The sequence below is a fragment of the Mytilus trossulus genome, chromosome 1 (assembly GCF_036588685.1).
Source record: "Mytilus trossulus isolate FHL-02 chromosome 1, PNRI_Mtr1.1.1.hap1, whole genome shotgun sequence".
Lineage (NCBI taxonomy): Eukaryota > Metazoa > Mollusca > Bivalvia > Mytilida > Mytilidae > Mytilus > Mytilus trossulus.
This window is the reverse complement of record NC_086373.1, coordinates 67173549-67192445: the sequence shown is the minus strand read 5'-3', so window position 1 is coordinate 67192445 and position 18897 is coordinate 67173549. Positions and strand designations below refer to the sequence as shown.

General features: G+C 31.7%; 1 protein-coding gene across 5 annotated transcripts; it reads left to right on the top strand.

Annotated features, from left to right (window-relative positions):
• Positions 1-3800: 3800 nt before the first annotated feature.
• LOC134682961 (globin-like) lies at positions 3801-16213 on the top strand. Of its 5 annotated transcripts, none has more exons than XM_063541915.1 (5): positions 3802-4186; positions 10437-10508; positions 12643-12762; positions 13500-13725; positions 15160-16213. In XM_063541915.1, exons 3-5 carry the CDS (start codon positions 12647-12649, stop codon positions 15316-15318), a joined length of 501 nt encoding a protein of 166 aa, XP_063397985.1. In that variant the 5' UTR covers positions 3802-4186; positions 10437-10508; positions 12643-12646; the 3' UTR covers positions 15319-16213. The 5 variants fall into 5 exon arrangements, with proteins under 5 accessions (XP_063398020.1, XP_063397985.1, XP_063398002.1 ...); XM_063541932.1 differs by lacking the exon at positions 3802-4186 and adding an exon at positions 4714-4836; XM_063541941.1 differs by lacking the exon at positions 3802-4186 and adding an exon at positions 4734-4752.
• The last annotated feature ends 2684 nt before the right edge of the window (positions 16214-18897 follow it).

The following is an 18897-nucleotide window of genomic DNA, read 5'->3' as shown; positions in this document are numbered from 1 at the left end:
AGTACATCAATATTTTGACCTAATTTAGTAATTATCTAAGTTATGATGACCGAGCGACATAGTACATAATTCGATATACATTTCGACAATAATACAACCAAATATTCTCCTGGACATATTCCCTGCTAAACAAAATCCAGATATAGAAATGAAAATCCTGCTTAGGTGATAGCAGAATTCTCATTTCTCCATAAAACGATTAGGAAAAAAAGAAATGCATAGCATTTTCCTTTATTATGGTATTCTACTGGCGCTTTCGTACTGACTATTCATTTCTAAATGAATATAACGCATTATAAACCCGCGTCCCAAACGCTTTTTTGAAAAGTATTCAGTAGTTCAAACACTCAGCCTCCGAGGCCCCTGAGTTTTTTTATAAAGCTGAAGACTGTACATCAAGAATATACATACTTTTAAGTTTTCAAATGTTTGAAAAGACCTGCATTGTAGAGAATTTACTCTGACAAAAGAGCCGGGTGCAAGACAAAAAGTGCTATTTCTAAAGCGTGCAAAACTATATGATTGTCTCGATCGATCATTGATATTCAAATTTACGACATGGATAAAGGAATGGATAAAAAGGGCTACCATCATCGTCTACCTGAGATGACATGCGACTATAGACATATTTAAAAGCTAGAGATGTATAAAATATGAAGAAAGGCAAAGGTTGTCCAATATTCTACTGTAGCAGTGAATTCGCAGATTTCTATGATCGTAATATCTTTATCTTTAAATTTAAAAATAACCACAGGTCTACTTGGGTAGAGAACTATGTTCATCCCTAAACCTCTTCCGTTTGACAGTAAATTACATGCTAAATAAAGCCAACTGTAGGTTGTCAATGTTCATATCTCATAAATGGATACGGAGTGACGAATAAAACCAGTGAACCAAAACCGAGGGAATTGCATACACTCCAGAAATTAAGGGACCGTTTTTGTCATTACGGTATACGCATCCTGCTAGAATCCATCACCCCAACCCCCATTCGAATTCGCACTCATTAAAATGTCACAGTTGGAAAAAGGACACACTCGGTAGCATAACAGATCGTACACCTTTACTGGTACATTGAGATCCAAGACCCAGAAAGCATTTCGTTGAGACACCGACACATCGTATTTAAAATGCAGTCGTTCTTCGTTGTAACTTTGTGATGGAACGGAGGGTATTTTACTGTTGTTATGGCTGGGCCTTTCGACTGAGCGTGATTTATAAATACTCAGTCACGTTCGGTCGAAGTAAGAACGATAAATCTGCTGCATAGTGTAGGTATAGTGTGCATCATTCTCTGCGCGGTAAAGAATGCTTGCAACATTTCTTCGAGAGGTCAGCAATGCCAAAACAAACTGATGGCCGTATCCATTATTCACTGACCACATTTTAAGGTGACTCTCTTTGTCTCACTTTCTATAAGCTCCCTGTTGCAGGGATTTTTCATGTGTTCTCATTCTAAAAATACATGGAATATTAACCACCGAATGTTAAGCAATCAACAAACAATCATTTATTACAAGTAAAAACAAGAGGAAATGGTAATAACACCAAACTTGTTTTTAAACTTTATTTTACCAAGTCAGGAATATGTTCGATAATGTGTGTGAGCTTTTGATTTTGCCATTTGTTATGAGAGTCTCCGTTTTGAATTTTCCTTGGCATTTGGTATTTTTGGTATTTCACTTTTCTTATATAATTCGAAGATTGAAGAATTGTGTCTCATATTTTAATTGTTGTCTTAAATATCTTATCGATAAAAAGTTGTGCCATTGCTTCTGTCCTTTTTCATTAGGAACACATACATTTAATCTTAGCATTGCTTAAGGTCTTGTCTAACTGTATTTTTGTTTATTTCAAATAGACTTCAAAGCCGATACGAGAGTGCAGGAATGTATTTTCATATATTAACAGTACTGACATAAGTACATAGAGCTTGCTTTTTGTTCTGTATTGTTCGATAGTTTAAAAAATTATCACAATCTATGCTATGCGCTTACTTTCGAAACTACTTTGAAAAATTACCACTTGCATAAAAATGCATTATTAAAACGCTTACATTGTGTATAAGTATGTTACTGATTTAAGTATGGATGCGGTGTATTTCAAATTTTTTTTGAAATTTTAATCCGTTGTTATTGACTAAACGTCGATTCGATCGACTCAAAAGCTATGGATACAGATACATATTTAATCAGAATATGGAGACACGAAATCCATACTTGACTTAAAGGGATGCATTCTTAGTTTATAAAATTACTCTTGTTTATAAACAGTAAATTTACACTAACAAAATATAATTTAAACCATGTCATCATTTACAGTCATTTAATCAGTTTGTCGCTCATTTTGATTGATATGATACCAGGTATCAACGCTTTCATTTTATATACATGTGTTTGCATAGATAATAGAAAAGTTAACACAGGTACGACTAGGCAAGAACACCCATTGCCATGACATGACAACTTTCTCGTTTACGAAATTATAAACTTGTGATAAAGATGAGGTTGCAATTGTTCTTTGATAACTTATGCTTTGAGCTCTGGGCTCGTTCCTTATTTTAAAGTTTGAATATAATAAAATTAACGGTATCAATTTTCTTGCGCCAGATGCGCATTTCGACAATACATGTCTCTTCACTGATGTTCGTAGCCAAAATATTTGAAATCCAAAGCTTATAAAAATGATGAAGAGCTATAATCCAAAAGGTCCAAAAAGTATAGCCAAATCCGTGAAAGGAATCAGAGCTTTGCATGAGGGAGATACATTCCTTAATTTATAATAATTTCTAATATTTTGTAACGGCAAAAAAACCACAAAAAAATCGTATTTTCATGCCATGCCAGTACCGAAGTACTGGTTACTGGGCTGGTGATACCCTCGGGGACTAATAGTCCACCAGCAGAGGCATCGACCCAGTGATAGTAATAAAATTAACGGTACCAATTTTCTTGCACCAGATGCGCATTTCGACAATACATGTCTCTTCAGTGATGCTCGTAGCCAAAATAATATAATATAAGCTACACATTATAAGCTTTTGGTTTCGGGTACTTTCTAACATATTTGAGGAAACGAGGTCGACTGATAGGACATCGAATTTCATTTATCAGGCTCCAGGTTACAATTATAGGGCTTTTAAATTCGTTGGTAGGGTTCTACATGACATGGGTCCCTAAAGAACTGTAAAATCCGTTTTCTTCCTTCATGCAACTCCCTAATAGAAATTTGCTCTTGCGCAGTTTGGGCTGGAATATTTAGCTTCTTTGATGTGTATGTGCTCTCTAAACTTTTATGTTTTCGTAATGTTTTCTACATGGAATGAAACACCAAGTATCTACTCAATTAAGTACGTACGGTTTAAGATTATTTTAGATTATGCGGTATCGTCCCGACTTTTAAACGGATTCGTATTATCCAAACTGATTGTGAAGTATCGTTTAAATTGCCTTGATTTGCAATTATATTGATTGACACCTGTCTTTTTGTGTCTCTGTCTTGTTATTTTTGTATTAATACTTCTGTCATTCTATCCACCCACAGTGGTTGTTTCGGTAAGTATTCTCCAATTTTATTTATCTGTACTATTGCAGGACAAATGTAGGAAGGATATTAAAGCTAATATGAATGTTCTCATTAGCACGTACATATTTTATAATCCTGGGAAAGACTTTTAATTTGTTTCACAGTAATAAGAAATCTTAGCTGACCAATAATCCTTTTTTAGACAATCATTAAAGTGCACTTCTTTCACCGTTTTGAACGAAGGATGGGTATATTCATATATAATATTTATATTTATATAATAATTGATAAATGGACCTTGAAGCTGTAAATGTCAGAGCATATGGAAAGGAGATCAATCAAAGTATTAAGATCAGCGTGTTTTTGTGAAATAAAGCACATGTTTCATTCAAAAAATACCTCTACAGCTGATCAATTGAATTATGTAAGGAGTTTCTAAAGAGATGAATTTATAACGAGAATCTATGTAATGGTAATCATCTTCTGACTTACAAGATAGAATACAACAAATCTATTGTAATACAATGAATAAATACCTAAATAATGGCCATATCGACATTATAGATATTACATTTTAATACGAACTCAGACAAAGTGACATCTTCAACGTTTTGTTAAATTATGGAATGATATTTATATCGAGATAAATTTCAGATAACAGGTAAGACATTTTACAGCTTTGTTTTAAATTAAAACTTTTTTATTAGATAAAATATTCGCCTTACTGTGGCAAATTAATTTTGTAATATAGAAAAATTGTACGGAGTATCAAAATTGACTACAATTTTCTGTGTGGTTCTTAGTTGTTAGTATTTGAAATAACTTTAGCATAGAGTTAATTTGCCATTTGAGAATCTCCAGGATGTTAGTAATTTCATTTCCGTACAAACAAAAATGAAAATAGCGTTCAACTTTTATCATTGGTTAAACATCAACTATTTACGATATTCTGTATTATTCAAAACATCTCGTGTACGCTTTGGAAAGATTCTTCTTTTTTTTTTACATGCTATAGCTTTCTTAAATAGGAAATTAGATAGAATAATTAATATACTAGACTAAGCATAAACATGATAAAGCTGATCATGATGAGAAGAATATTATTTTTACGTATATTCAAGTATTTCCATTGGTATTTTTTGTCCAAATTGTGACCTACCGAATTAGACTTATCACCGGGTTTATATTCACGTGAGCAACACGACGGTGCTGATTGCTGTTCATATGGTATTTTACTTGTTTGTGTGTGCTATTAATTTCATTGTTCTTGATTTATTTCAAACTTTCTCGGTGGTCTGATAATCGAAAAAGGTAAGGCTGAAACCATTTTGAAAATAAGATTTTCAACATTCATAAGTATAAAGAAAACTGCGACACCATGGTAAATTGTAAAAATCATAGAAAACATGTAAAACAAGCTAACAAAACACCACACAGAAAATTAAAGAATGAACCATACAAAACGCAACAAAAATGGGGCATCTCCGGACAGATAAGGAGATACAACCCCACTAGTCAGTAGTGGCAACCATCGTGTTTTGTTATCTGTGAAACAGATATTTCATAACGTTCAGTGTGTTTGCCTCTCGAGGTTTGTCTAGAGTGACGAAGTATTTCGGATATTCGAACGCTGGTCAGATAAAATCAAAGTCTTGTCTTTTGTCACTTATCCGCTAAGCACATGATAGATATGTGTAAACTACAGACTGGTCTGCTACTCACGTTGGACTAGTACAATTAAGGGTTTTACGTTTTTTCCTAGACTTGTCTAGTTTTTTCCGTCAATGTGTGCACGTCCTGATAAGCATACAAACAATCCATCCATCAATAATTAATTTGTCCATACGTTTATTAATGTCATTACCTATAGATGGGATTCCCTTTTGTTTTCATTTATCAATTACTGAGGTTCGCTTATAATTTAAGTGTATCGTGTATGGAATATATGGAAAATAGACTGAATCCAGCTGCGCATGCCACACCAAGAGCTGATCCAGAATTTATTAAAGGGGGCAAAAATTTATAAATTTCATAATAAAACAAAATGTACGATTTTATGCTATAAAATGATAACTTTTACTGTCAAAGGGAAGGGTTTTCTACGCCCCCTGAATCCGCCACTGCACACACTATCACACAACAACAAAGGTTGAAACACAGTAAGTACGATAAATAAAAAATAGGAAGATTGCAACCTATACATCATACAGCTGTTAGAAATAGATTTATGGCTATTGTGACATAATCTAATCTTGATTTTGTTGTAAATCAGTTGCGGAATTCGAAAAATTCTAGACATGCTTGGGAATCTTCCTACTCTCAAAAAAATATAGAGCATGAGAATCACGTTCGGAAGCACCAAGTTGCGACTATATTTTAGTGGTGCCGTATCAGAGAGGCAACAAGGTAGGTGTCAAAGTATTTAGATCTGAAATGCATTTTAAAAACCGTCGAAGTTCAGATTTGTTCCACACGGACGGATTTTTATGCCTCACCTGCGATAGAAGCATTGTGTTTCTGGCCTGTACGTTCGTTTGTCAGTCAGTTCGTCCGTCCATCTGTCGCGATTCAGGTATAAGATTTTGGTCAAGGTAGTTTTTGAAGAAGTTGAAGTCCAATCATCTTGAAACGTAGTACACAGGTTCCCTATGATATGATCTTTCTTTTTTTATTTGAAAAAAGTTCATAAAGTTACCTTTGATGTTTATTTAATGTTTAATATACGATTGGCTGTTATGTCGTAATACATCTACTAGTATACCATTGACCTGAATGTCTCTGATCTATGTTATATATACAAGCAAAAACGCATATTTAACGCGTAGCATTTCTGAATAAAATTATTATGCACTTACTAAGCACTTACTAAGTATTAGTAGCTTTTGACCAAAAGTTGAAATAAATAGTTTAGCGTCACCATAATAAGAAAATATGTAAGATCACTTTTTTAATATCACAACACATCTTCATTTTAAGATAACATTTTAATTATAAATAGAATACGTTGTATTCATTCACTTTATAAACACGTATTTTCAATGATTAAATAATATTGAAAATTGAAAATTAGTAATAAGAAATATGTTTACAAGGAAGTACTATACTTATATTGAATATACATGTTAGTTTTATCAGACCATTTTCAAATAAATTTTTGAGAGATTACGTCAAATTGGTTCGTTAACAGTAGTGTTTAAACAAATTGAATTTTAGAAGATTTAAGTAAACAATTTACAGTAATTTCCGCAATGTTTTCATCACATATCATTAAGCGTAATGCTCTAGAAAAGGTAAATACATTCTTTACATATTTTTAACAAAGAGCAAATGAGGATCTAAGTAAATGTCAAAGAGATAGTAACCTGACACCAGAAAAGGAATATAAGATGTAGTATGATTACCAATAATGCAACTATCTCTCACAGACCAAATGTCGTAAATGTAAGCAACTATGGGTCACCATACGGCGTACGACAGCCCATCAATCCAAGTCCCCCGTTAGGAAACACAACAAACACACTTAAACAGTATCGATGAACAACAAGGTTACCACTTAAACCCGGTATAGGTTCAGGTTTAAGATTTTGGTCAAGGTAGTTTTTGAAGAAGTTGACGTCCAATCATCTTGAAACGTAGTACACAGGTTCCCTATGATATGATCTTTCTTTTTTATGCACAATTAGAGTTCTGACACCAATTTTATGGTCCACTGAACATAGAAAATGATAGTGCGAGTGGGGCATCCGTGTACTGTGCACAGTTTCTTGTTCTTCAAGTCCTACGATAAATTACTTCTACGATTTGCCATCTTAATTCACGTGATTTTGTAAATACCACCATATTGTTCCAAAGTAATTTATAAAGAAGAGACTGTTACGTGGTGTTAATTTGATAAACGAATAACACTGTATTTATCAATTAACCTTCATGGTTTGATTTGAACAAAAACCACCGACCCGTACAACTCGATGATCGCAGCTGATTTTCTTATGCTCGACATCATTTGGTTGGGATTAAATCAACCGTGAAGATTAAACCAACTTATTTGCATCCTATTATCATGATTATTTAACGGCTGACCAATTACGCATATGTCAGTCTCTTGATGGCACGATTCAAATTATTTTAGAATTAAGGAACATAATTTGTACCATATTGGACCAAGATGTCGCTTAATTCAACGATTAAATTTTCTAAAGTTCAAAAGTACAAAATCCTAACAGCCTCCCATGTTGTTAGTGAATTTTTGCCTGTTTCTTAGGGAATTTTGATATTGTGTTTATACTGACCCTGACCAGTTCCGATGCTTATCTTGGTAGCTTTTTAATGCTTCGTTCTTAGTCAAAGAGAAGCAGATACTTTGTCAGGATCAATGGTTAGCACAGAGATCATAACAGCCCTAACAAATATCCCAGAACAGGCTATTAGTTGTCAGAGCTGGTCTAGATTCTGAACAAATCTCTGCTTTGCGTCGACAAACATCATAGCAATCTCGAACCATCCGCATCTGTGGTTTTTTGGCACAAACGAAGAGGAAGCTCTTTAAAGATTCCCGGCTCAGTCAGCATCTGTCATCATTGAATTGTATATTAAAATTTCCAAATAGAGGTTATTCCAATAAAATTTCTTAATTTGGATTACATGTTTATAAAATTCTTCTAAACAGACTTTGATATCATCAGAAGAAATGTCAAATTAATTTTCCATCGGTTAAATGAAAAGTAAATAAGAAATTATGTAATAAAATTAAAATGTCTACAATTACTCCCCCTTGCAATTAATTCTAAATATAAATTACATTTGTTTTATTCTGGAAAAGTCTAAACATATATGATTTGATAAATTCAAACAGCTCATATGTACGAAACATAAACTTCCCATGATAAAAATGTACTATTAAAACATAATGTCATGAGTAGTGCTGAAAAAGTTTTGTAAATTCGCGTTATTTTAAAAAGTTCATAAAGTTACCTTTGATGTTTATTTAATGTTTAATAGACGATTTGCTGTTATGTCGTAATGAAAGATACATCTACTAGTATACCATTGACCTGAATGTCTCTGATCTATGTTATATATACAAGCAAACACGCATATTTAACGCGTTGCATTTCTGAATTAAATTATTACGCACTTACTAACCACTTACTAAGTATCAGTAGCTTTTGACCAAAAGTTGAAATAAATAGTTTAGCGTCACCATAATAAGAAAATATGTAAGATCACTTTTTTAATATCACAACACATCTTCATTTTAAGATAACATTTTAATTATAAATAGAATACGTTGTTTCCATTAACTTTATAAACACGTATTTTCAACGATTTTATAATATTGAAAATTGAAAATTAGTAATAAAAAATATGTTTACAAGTAAGTACTATACTTAAATTGAACAAACATGTTAGTTTTATCAGACCATTTTCAAATAAACTTTTGAGAGATTACGTCAAATTGGTTCGTTAACAGTAGTGTTTAAACAAACTAAATTTGAGAAGATTTAAGTAAACAATTTACAGTAATTTCCCCAATGTTTTCATCACATATCATTAAGCGTAATGTTCTAGAAAAACTAAACACATTCTTTTAATACATATTTTTAACAAAGAGTAAATGAGGATCTAAGTAAATGTCAAAGAGATAGTAACCGGACACCGGAAAGGAATATAAGATGTAGTATGATTACCAATATCTATCTCTCACAGACCAAATGTCGTAAATACAAGCAACTATGGGTCACCGTACGACCTTCAAAAATCAATGAGGTAACATATAAAAAAGAAGATGTAGTATGATTACCAATAACTATCTCTCACAGACCAAATGTCGTAAATACAAGCAACTATGGGTCACCGTACGGCCTTCAACCATCAATGAGGTAACATATAAAAAAGAAGATGTGGTATGATTGCCAATGAGACAACTATCCACAAAAAGACCAAAATGACACAGACGTTAGCAACTATAGGTCACCGTACGGCCTTCAATAATGAGCAAAACCCATACCGCATAGTCAGCTATAAAAGGCCCTGTTAAGACAATGTAAAACAATTTAAACGAGAAACAGCCTATCAATCCAAGTCCCTCGTTAGAAGACACAACAAGCACACTTAAACAGTATACATGTATAGATGAACAACAAGGTAACCACTTAAACCCGGTATAGAAAGGTATCCCTATAGAAAAGTGCTCCGAGGGGTTAAAACTTCAATATTGATGTTAAAATAACATCTATAGAATTGCCAATGGGTTTAGTAAAGATCCGGGAAAAAAGGAATGCGGTGTCTCGATATCATATTATTTATTAAGGATCCTCACATAAAAAAATGTATATCCTCAAAAGTTGTTTAAAGTACTGATAGGAAAACAAATATAAGATAAAATGCATAAGCCCAAAGTATCATCTGTTGGTAACATATATCTTCCATGACGGTTATCTTTTAGTAAATATATGCTTGCCCTTTCTCGCTTCTTCTTTTTGATAAAAAAAAGGGGGGGTTGGGATTGTACTTTTCTGCCTGTGTTGTCCTCTGTATATGATTTTACTTGTATAAATGCCACTATACCTTAATGATCAATATGTCAACAAGAGAAACGTAATGAGATCACCTGGATTTATTTACATTAACTGACGCTGAAACATATAAGATATATATATTAAAGTTAACACATGTTCCTAGCATTTATAAACAACGTTTTATGTTGTATTTCTTTTCTCACTTCAACCGTAGAGAGCTTGTTTAAAAATTGAATGACGTAGATACTATTAACTAAAGTCTTGGTTATTCTGCTTGTCTTGGAATAACGGTTACCAGACCGTCTTTTTGTTACAAAGTGATTAATTTCATACCGGTACTTGAAAAAAATAAACATTCTCATAGTGGTTAGATATATAATTTATGTATTGTAGAAAATATCATCACAAAGGAAAATAATAAACTATAGATGAGTCTTGGAATGCTGTAGTAGAAAAAATATTCTGGTAAGTTACCTTTTTCGTTATTAATAATACTATTAATATTTTTTTACAATTGCAAAAAATGTAAATTGACAAGTATAATATTACTTTATGTGACATATGGCATGTCTTGATAGACTTTCTTTAAATGTTGAGGTAAATGTTAAAAAAGATCATTTGTTTTTAATTTGATTTTTGAAGAGCATAATAAATGTAAATAAAAAGGTCTTAGGTTTATTAAATTGTCGTAAAGTTCAAATGACAGACAATTTTGATTCAGGAAAGCATCATAAAATTAATCGAAAAAAGCTCCGGTGGTTTTCAAAACATATTGCATTCACATTATATTAACAATTTGCTCGTAACAATTCACGGAACCAGAAGTTTATACCCATGCTGTCACTTTTTTATATTGACTTTTCCTTTTAAAGGTATTATAAAGAACTTGTGTACTGTTCGAATCTGCATGTATGCGACATTTAATTAATTATAACTTCATAAATCATGGACCAAATAAAACAAGAAGCGCAAATTCAACTAAAACATCATATTCTGTGAAAGCTACCTCATTTTCAGCTTCTGGATTATGGGATTACGAATACGAAGTGCAGACGAACGAACGAACACAATGATAGCTATACTATTGAGTTAAACAAGTGATGTCATTTAACTAAATAGTATAGCTGTATTTAGCAACACTTTTAGGAATTTTGGATCCCAATGCTCTTCAACTTCGTACTTTATTTGGCTTTTCTCAACCTTTTGGGATTCGAGCGTCACTGATGAGTCTTTTGTAGACGAAACGCGCGTCTGGTGTATATATAAAATTTAGTCCTGGTATCTATGATGAGTATATTTACTTGACTTGATAAACCATATTTCCATATTTTTCTTATTTAAATCTTATCGTACCCGGGGAAGATATATTAAACTCAGTACAATAAGAACACATGACTTTGAAATTATTTTACAGATTAAGTTTTATTTGATATGATACTTTCTACTCAATTAAACAATATTATGTAATAAAGATACACACTGACACGCATTTCAAATCCTTTTCATGCAGTTGAAAAGGGAGTCTGCAGATTTATTCAAATTTGTGTCTATTTTATACGATTCAATTATATGCGTCTTTACATATTAAATTATTTGCAAAGTCAGTTGACAGATTGATTTCGAATGTACTAAGCTTTATTTAATATCTTCTCAATCAGACGATATAGACTAAAGTTCAAACTGAATGAGCAACAAACTCTTTTTTTCGAACGCTGGTTAATGATATTCCCCACAACTAAAAGCAAAAGGGTATACGGTTTTCTGTTACAATGTAGCCGAAATGAGAGTGTTGTGTTGAGCGTTTGAACCATCTAGTAAATGCATAACAGAACATGGAATAATTATATTAACTTTCATTTTACCTCCATGAACATATACGACTCAATCGTTTAGGGAAAAAACTGAGTCATTCTAATTATAGACTTTACAGGATTTGCAATGGCGGTATACAAACGTTTCAATTGCAGATGTTTGTCTTCGTTCATGTATCGACTGACTTAGAGAAGGAAGTTTTGACTTTATTTTTTTGAAAACTGGGTAATCAATTGAATATTTCAAAAGTACATTATAAACAAGAAATGACAAACTAATTACAATAATGAATATTGGCACTACTGGGTAAAATTCTATCAAACGATTTTGCTTTATATTTCATACATTCTAAGTATTACCATCCACGCATCACAAAATTAACGATGTGAATGTCGTTAATAAAAGATGTTGTAACTACGATTTGATTGTTCTGATGGATTGTTTCCAAACCCTTTCAAGTAAAAGCCCGAAAGGTTCGAAATTGGAACGGCATGTTTCACTTTGGGATATTTTGAATGTTTTATTCCATCTCGGGAATCTAATGGCGTAAGACACTGGTGATCGTAAACAGATGTTTTATCAATAAAGCTATAGTAACCTGTTGTAATGGTGTAATAGGAAAACATTTTCATTCATAAATTATATTTCAATTTTGTAATTCGTGGGTGAAAGGTTTATTTACACATGCAGTCTTCTATTAAATTAGTGGGTGAAAAGGTTATATCTGCATACAGTCTGCTAATAATAACGTTTTTTTTGTTATGTTAAAGCTATTTTCTATTTCCAGTAAAATGTCTGAAAACGGTACAAACGAATTATTATCTGAAGAAGAGGAAACTGCTGTAAAGGAAAGTTGGACTGTTATCTGGAATGACAAAAAGACCAACGGAATCAAAATATTTGTCAAGTTAGTATATCTTAATTTTGACCCTTTAAAATGATACTAGTATCATATTTTCGGGGTGTTTTAACCTGTACTTGCAGTTTGTATGGCTTATTTCTAACAGATCCCCATATTATCACTGATTGAAGATAGTCCAAGACCGCAGTTTTGACACATCCCAAAAAAATGAGTGTAAAAAAATGTATTTGTGTTAAAAATTCTAAAAATTTGCAACGTTGTATCGATATGCCTTTTTTGATACAATAGAAATATGCCAAAGAGAAAGTACATATTCAAACTCATAAATCTAAGACAAACTTACAACACATTGATAAAATTGGTGAAAAGAATTAAAGTACTGGTACATGATATAATTTTCTTAAATATTCAACTTCAACTTTCAAATGTAAAAGACTAAATACTGATTTAATATCAGAGCTCAACGTTGTTTCAAAAGTTCTAGGTTAGATTTCAAAGATGAAAGATCACTCATTAATATTAGAGTCTGGGCGGATACAATATGCGGATTATCCCATAAGAACAATAAAAAACAAAAAAAGCAACACAATTATGACAACAGTCTTCAAAACACAACGCTTAAACCAAAGAATGAGCAACAGGAAGTAAAAACTGTGTGTGATATCAGGGTTCTTCGGAAGGGTGATTAGATCCTGCTCCACATATGCCACCAATCATGTGTAATTAAATTAGATAAATTAATCAACAATACTAAAAGAATACTTGATCATACTTTCTTTCAGATTATTTACACTATATCCTGACGCTATAAGCAGGTTTAAAGACTTCAACGGTTTAACCCTTGAAGAAGTGAAAGTTCACAAAAAGTTGCGCGCCCATGCATTGTCAGTGATATACGCCTTAAAATCATTTATAGATAACCTAGATGACGTGGAAACGCTAGTAGAGTTGGTTAAGAAAAATGCCAGTAACCACGTTGAAAGGAAAGTTACGGAAAAACAAATCATGGTAAGCACAAATCATATATAAATGAACAGTATGGAAAAACAAGAACAACAACGTAAGGAAAATCAAAAATATAATTGATCATAATTCCTAGAAATAAGTTCAGATGGAGACAACCTGACTTACGATCTTTTTAAGCAAGGAGTGTACTATTATTTCCGTCTATGAAAAAAATAACAAATGAAATGTGGTGCACACTGAATAACCCGCGTACCAGGTTGCTTAAAAGTGTGCACCACATTTTTATGTTAATAATAATATATTGAATTGACAGAACACATGTTACAGTCATATCTAAATACTTAATTCCAATTTTAAGGAGCAAGTCATGAAAAAAACCAACGTGGATGACGTCTATTTTAAAAGACCTCATGACAAAAACGTCTAAATGGCACGTACTAGGCGAAAAGCAACAAATAGCAATTTTCAATTCTGGTATGATTCGACCGGAAGTTGAAGTAACGTTCTCCAGCATTCGAGGCGAATAAACTACTGAGGTGGTTGTATGCTCTATGGAGAGATGGCAGTGCTTAACCGTTGTAGAAGTAAAATCGGCCAATAATAGCTGCGTGAATGGAACATTGTTACAAAGGCAGTGGCTACTTGGTGCATTGTTTCGTGTCGACTGATAGCTCAAAAAAGGATTGTAAGGAATGTATTATATTCCTATGCAGCAACAGTCCACAAATAGTGGAGACGAGCCATTTGTAAACATATATCACAATCAGTCGGAATACGAAGTCGTTAACTTATAAAATTTCGTTATCGGGTAGTTCGTTTTCAAAACAAGTTTTTTTCAAATTCCTCAACACAAGTTTTTGTTATAAACGTCAGATACCAATAATATCCTGTTCCAAATTAATAACCGTTTATAATCAGATAAAATGAACATTGAAGAATGCATCACACCTGGTGGTATTTTCTCTTTCATCGAAGTGAATAGGAAATCTTACTGATAAAAGATTTTAAGATATCAATGAATAAAATGTCAGAATCTAGCAAGTTATGTCTTATTGTTGGAAACTGCTAAAGAAATTAACTGACACAGGAAAAACAAAGATTAATAGCACACACTCCTTTCATAATTTCAATTTTTTGTCTTTCACTTTTGTTTGAAACGGATGTTTACAGTCGAAATGCTTGATTTTGCTGTAGATATTCGCATTTTTTTTCACTCAGTTTATTTTATAAGCATACTTTTGGAACAACAAAAACAAAAGTTTGTTTTCACAAATTGCTTATCTATATAAAGAAAAAGAAGGCTGTTCTTTTGCGTTTTTTTTTTATGTTAAAGAAAAACATCTAAATCCATATAATACTTTTCAGTTGACAAGTAATTCGTTTCTGATTTTCTTAAAACTGCTTTCTTGGAATATTAAAACCTTTTAGTATATAATAAACAAAAAATCTAAATAAGTTGATGTAATTTCTTTTCAGTGGTTGAAACCAGTATTTATAGATATTTTGGAAGAAATCATGGGTGATGAAATGAAAGACGTTCACAGAACTGCATGGAATAAACTATTCAATGCTATAAAATCATTGTGGAAACAAGAACAAGATAGTGTGGTAGCGCAACAAACAGAAGCATCGTGATGATTTGATTCTTTTTTCGAACTGTGCATCAAAAGGATAATAATGACAGAGATCTGATTGATAAAGATAAGGTTCATTGCAAGATTCATTGCAAATATTTAAAGCTTGCAAACAGCAAGATATACATTATAAAGACCATAAAGTCAGAAATATATATTTTATGTATGTATGTTGTTAAACATTACCATTATATTTGATTCAGTACTTATTTTGTATTGTACACATGTAAACTAGAGTCTGACTGGATGGATATAAAAGCATTAGCGTGAATATTTCACAAGCGCCATGGCAAAAAAAAATGACAATAGGTATAGGAAGATGTGGTATGAGTGCCAATGAGATAACTTTCCCTCCAAATAACAATTTATCAAAGTAAACTAGTATAGGTCAAGGCAGGCTCACACCGAATAACAAGCTATAAAGGGCTCCAAAATTACAAGTGTAAAACCATTCAAACGGGAAAACCAACGGTCGAATATATATGAGAAACTGGAAACACGTATAAATTACATAAACAAAAATAGACAAGTGTGTATGAAACTCGTGTAGTTTGGGAGTTATACCATCATTGTTTTCCAAACACCAGTCTTTGTACTACAGTGAACATTTCTCATAACATTTGTCATCTGCAATGAAATGCAGGTTAAACTCCTACAACTGTCAGAAATAAGGGAACAATTTTGGCCATTTTTCGTATGTGATGCACTTTTAATATAATGAAGAAATAATGATTTTCAAACCTTCCCATGTATATTAATATTGTACGTCTGTTTTATACTCTATTGATAAGTAGTAGTATTTATACATATACTATTTAATTGCATTATTGTATGTAAATTGTATATTGAAATAATCTATTGTATGTTATTGTATAATAAAATAACTTGCCACTGTACTATTTCGCCTTCTAGACCTTGATAAAAAATATTTACAATTAAAAGTCCTAAAACTTTCCTGAAATAAAGCCATTCTTGATCACTGAGAGTTATGGCTGCGGCCGTGTTCGCTGGTTGCATACGATTTTCACATCAAAGAATGTAACTAGCTTTTTTGGACACATTATTTAATTACTGTGCTATTTTTGATTTTGTATTAATCAGAAAAAAACAGTAGTTTACTAATGTTCGAAAATCGTAAATATCTTTTAAATAAACCAACCAAGATAACCGAGAAAAAACATTTTTTGGATAAACATTTTTATTTCAAGGGTTCAAATAATGATATATTTGGAGAATCAAACTACAAAAATAATCAAGCTATAATTGCTAGTTTTCACCATTTTTCTATTTTGAGTAACTTGTTTTGACCATTTAAAAAGTGTAGACAAATCTATATATGGTCAATATTGCCTAAGTGAGTTGGAACCTTAGTCACTAAATTATTTCTCAATTTACCAAAGGAGAATTTAAGTGAATTATGTTTAAAATCATCTCATTATCGATGTGCAGACTACACCGCTAATGTTACCCTTGGGAGAGAAGCAGGATAAAAATAAAACATAGACATTCAGGTTCGTCAATTGTATTTTCTTTCCTCGTTATAAATAAACTCATAAAAAATACCAGGATTGATATGTTGCGTATATAAATTCTTGCTTACTGAAATGCCTTGATTAACGATAAGTTGATATCTTTACTGAAGCTGTAATAACTTAAAGTTCTAGTAAATACTTTACATTTTTTTGTGAATTATAATATAAACTATCCCGTTTAACATATAAAAAAGTGTCACATCTGCTGCAAATCGAAGGATTTACTTATAAAAAATGTCATACTAAGTTTTTTATCGTAAAAATAATGTTACAGCATTTGTTTTGTACAAATAATTGTAATCCATTCAAAAATATATAACATGTATATGATTTATTCATTCATATACTACTTGTAAGAGAAGGTTATGATTAAGAAAAAGTGTTGCAAATTGAAATCGACTTTTCATCGAACCCATGATCTCATCAATAAGAAATAAAGTTATTTAGCTGGCGTTGTAATTGTTAGTTCACACATTATTTAAACTATAGATATAAATATTTGTATGCTTTAAAAGTTGGATTTGGATATAAGTTTCTTCCAATAATTTTTTTTCAGTGTTTGATTTAAATTGAACGAACGAGATAACTATATAAATAAAGGCAGCAGTAGTATACCGCTGTTCAAATATCATACATATTTTGAAAGAAATCAAACAAAAACCAAGGTAAACACATCAACTATAAGAGGCAAACAACAAATCAACTGAAACAAAGAAGTGCAACAAAAACAAACGACAATACAACAAACATAGAAAGGAACTAACTAACAATGTTGACTGCTGTACCCCTATTTTTGACATTTTCACTTATTGAGTATGTTTGTTTTGTTCACGCATCGTTGACAATATATTGGAATTTGATGCTACTGTCATACAAGTGAGAGGTTTAGCTAGCTATAAAACCAGGTACAATCCACCATTTTCTAAATAAGAAAATGCCTGTACCAAGTCAGGAATATGACAGTTGTTATCCATTCGTTTGATGTGTTTGGACTTTTGATTTTGCCATTTGATTTTGGACTTTCCTTTTTGAATTTTCCTCGGAGTTCAGTATTTTTGTGTTTTTACTTTTTTTCAGATAATAACTGCATATTCCTGACTTGATACAGACCATGAATAAATTATTCAATAGAAAGACAAAATCAAAAGAAAAGACACCAAAAGAAACCCAATTACATTCTTCACCCTGCCAAATGTGTTACTGTTAGTTTCTGAAAATATTATTATGATTCCAACTTTTTTTTATCTTTCCTTTTTATATATATTTCTGATAAAGGGTTAATTAAATTCAATGAGAAAAATGTAATGCATACCCAAACAGATTTAACCAATGTAAATGTATTATGTGGTTTTGTATATCTAGAGTGAAACTTTTGAGTTGATCTTAGAATTTTATTATTTTCATTTTTTTGGTTTGTTTATTTGTTTATTTGAATAGTTTCATATAAAATGAAGTATAATAAAGAAAAAAATCCAAGGCAAATTCAAAACAGAAAGTCTCTTCAAATAACAAAATAAAATCTCAAACACATCAAACGAATGGAAAGCAACTGTCATATTCCTGACTTGGTAAATGCATTTTCTATGTAGAAAATGGATTGGTTTTGAAATTATTATTGTATCTGTAAACGTTAATTTTATTTCATCATTAATTTTAAGTAATTCATCCGCGTAATTTTATAACTGCGAATTAAAACGCTCCCGCGTTTATTCATTCATAAGAAAACTAAATTAATATTTACTTATGTCATATAACCATCCCGATTATTATTTTTAATCAGTAAAATATAACATAAACATGTTGCATTGATTTATATGCAACTGTCGTCACGCGGAAATGTGAAAGGTGCAACTTTGTCTTTGCATCTGTCGTCTGGTGTGCAATGCATAAATGTAAATTACATTGATGTCGTGCAGTTTGTTAAATGTAATGTAAAATATTGTAAATAATAACCAAACGATTATTTCTTTATGTGATCAACTATAATACAAATTATTTCTTCCCACGAACTATTAAGAACAGCATGGTGAGGGTCAAATTATTAGCGC

Bases quoted from the DNA above. Each gene is read 5' to 3' on its own strand.
- LOC134682961 (XM_063541950.1), top strand. From the start codon at position 12,647: ATGTCTGAAAACGGTACAAACGAATTATTATCTGAAGAAGAGGAAACT. The intron at 12,763-13,499 runs GTTAGTATATCT...ACTTTCTTTCAG, and splicing joins GGAATCAAAATATTTGTCAA to ATTATTTACACTATATCCTG. The intron at 13,726-15,159 runs GTAAGCACAAAT...ATTTCTTTTCAG, and splicing joins TTACGGAAAAACAAATCATG to TGGTTGAAACCAGTATTTAT.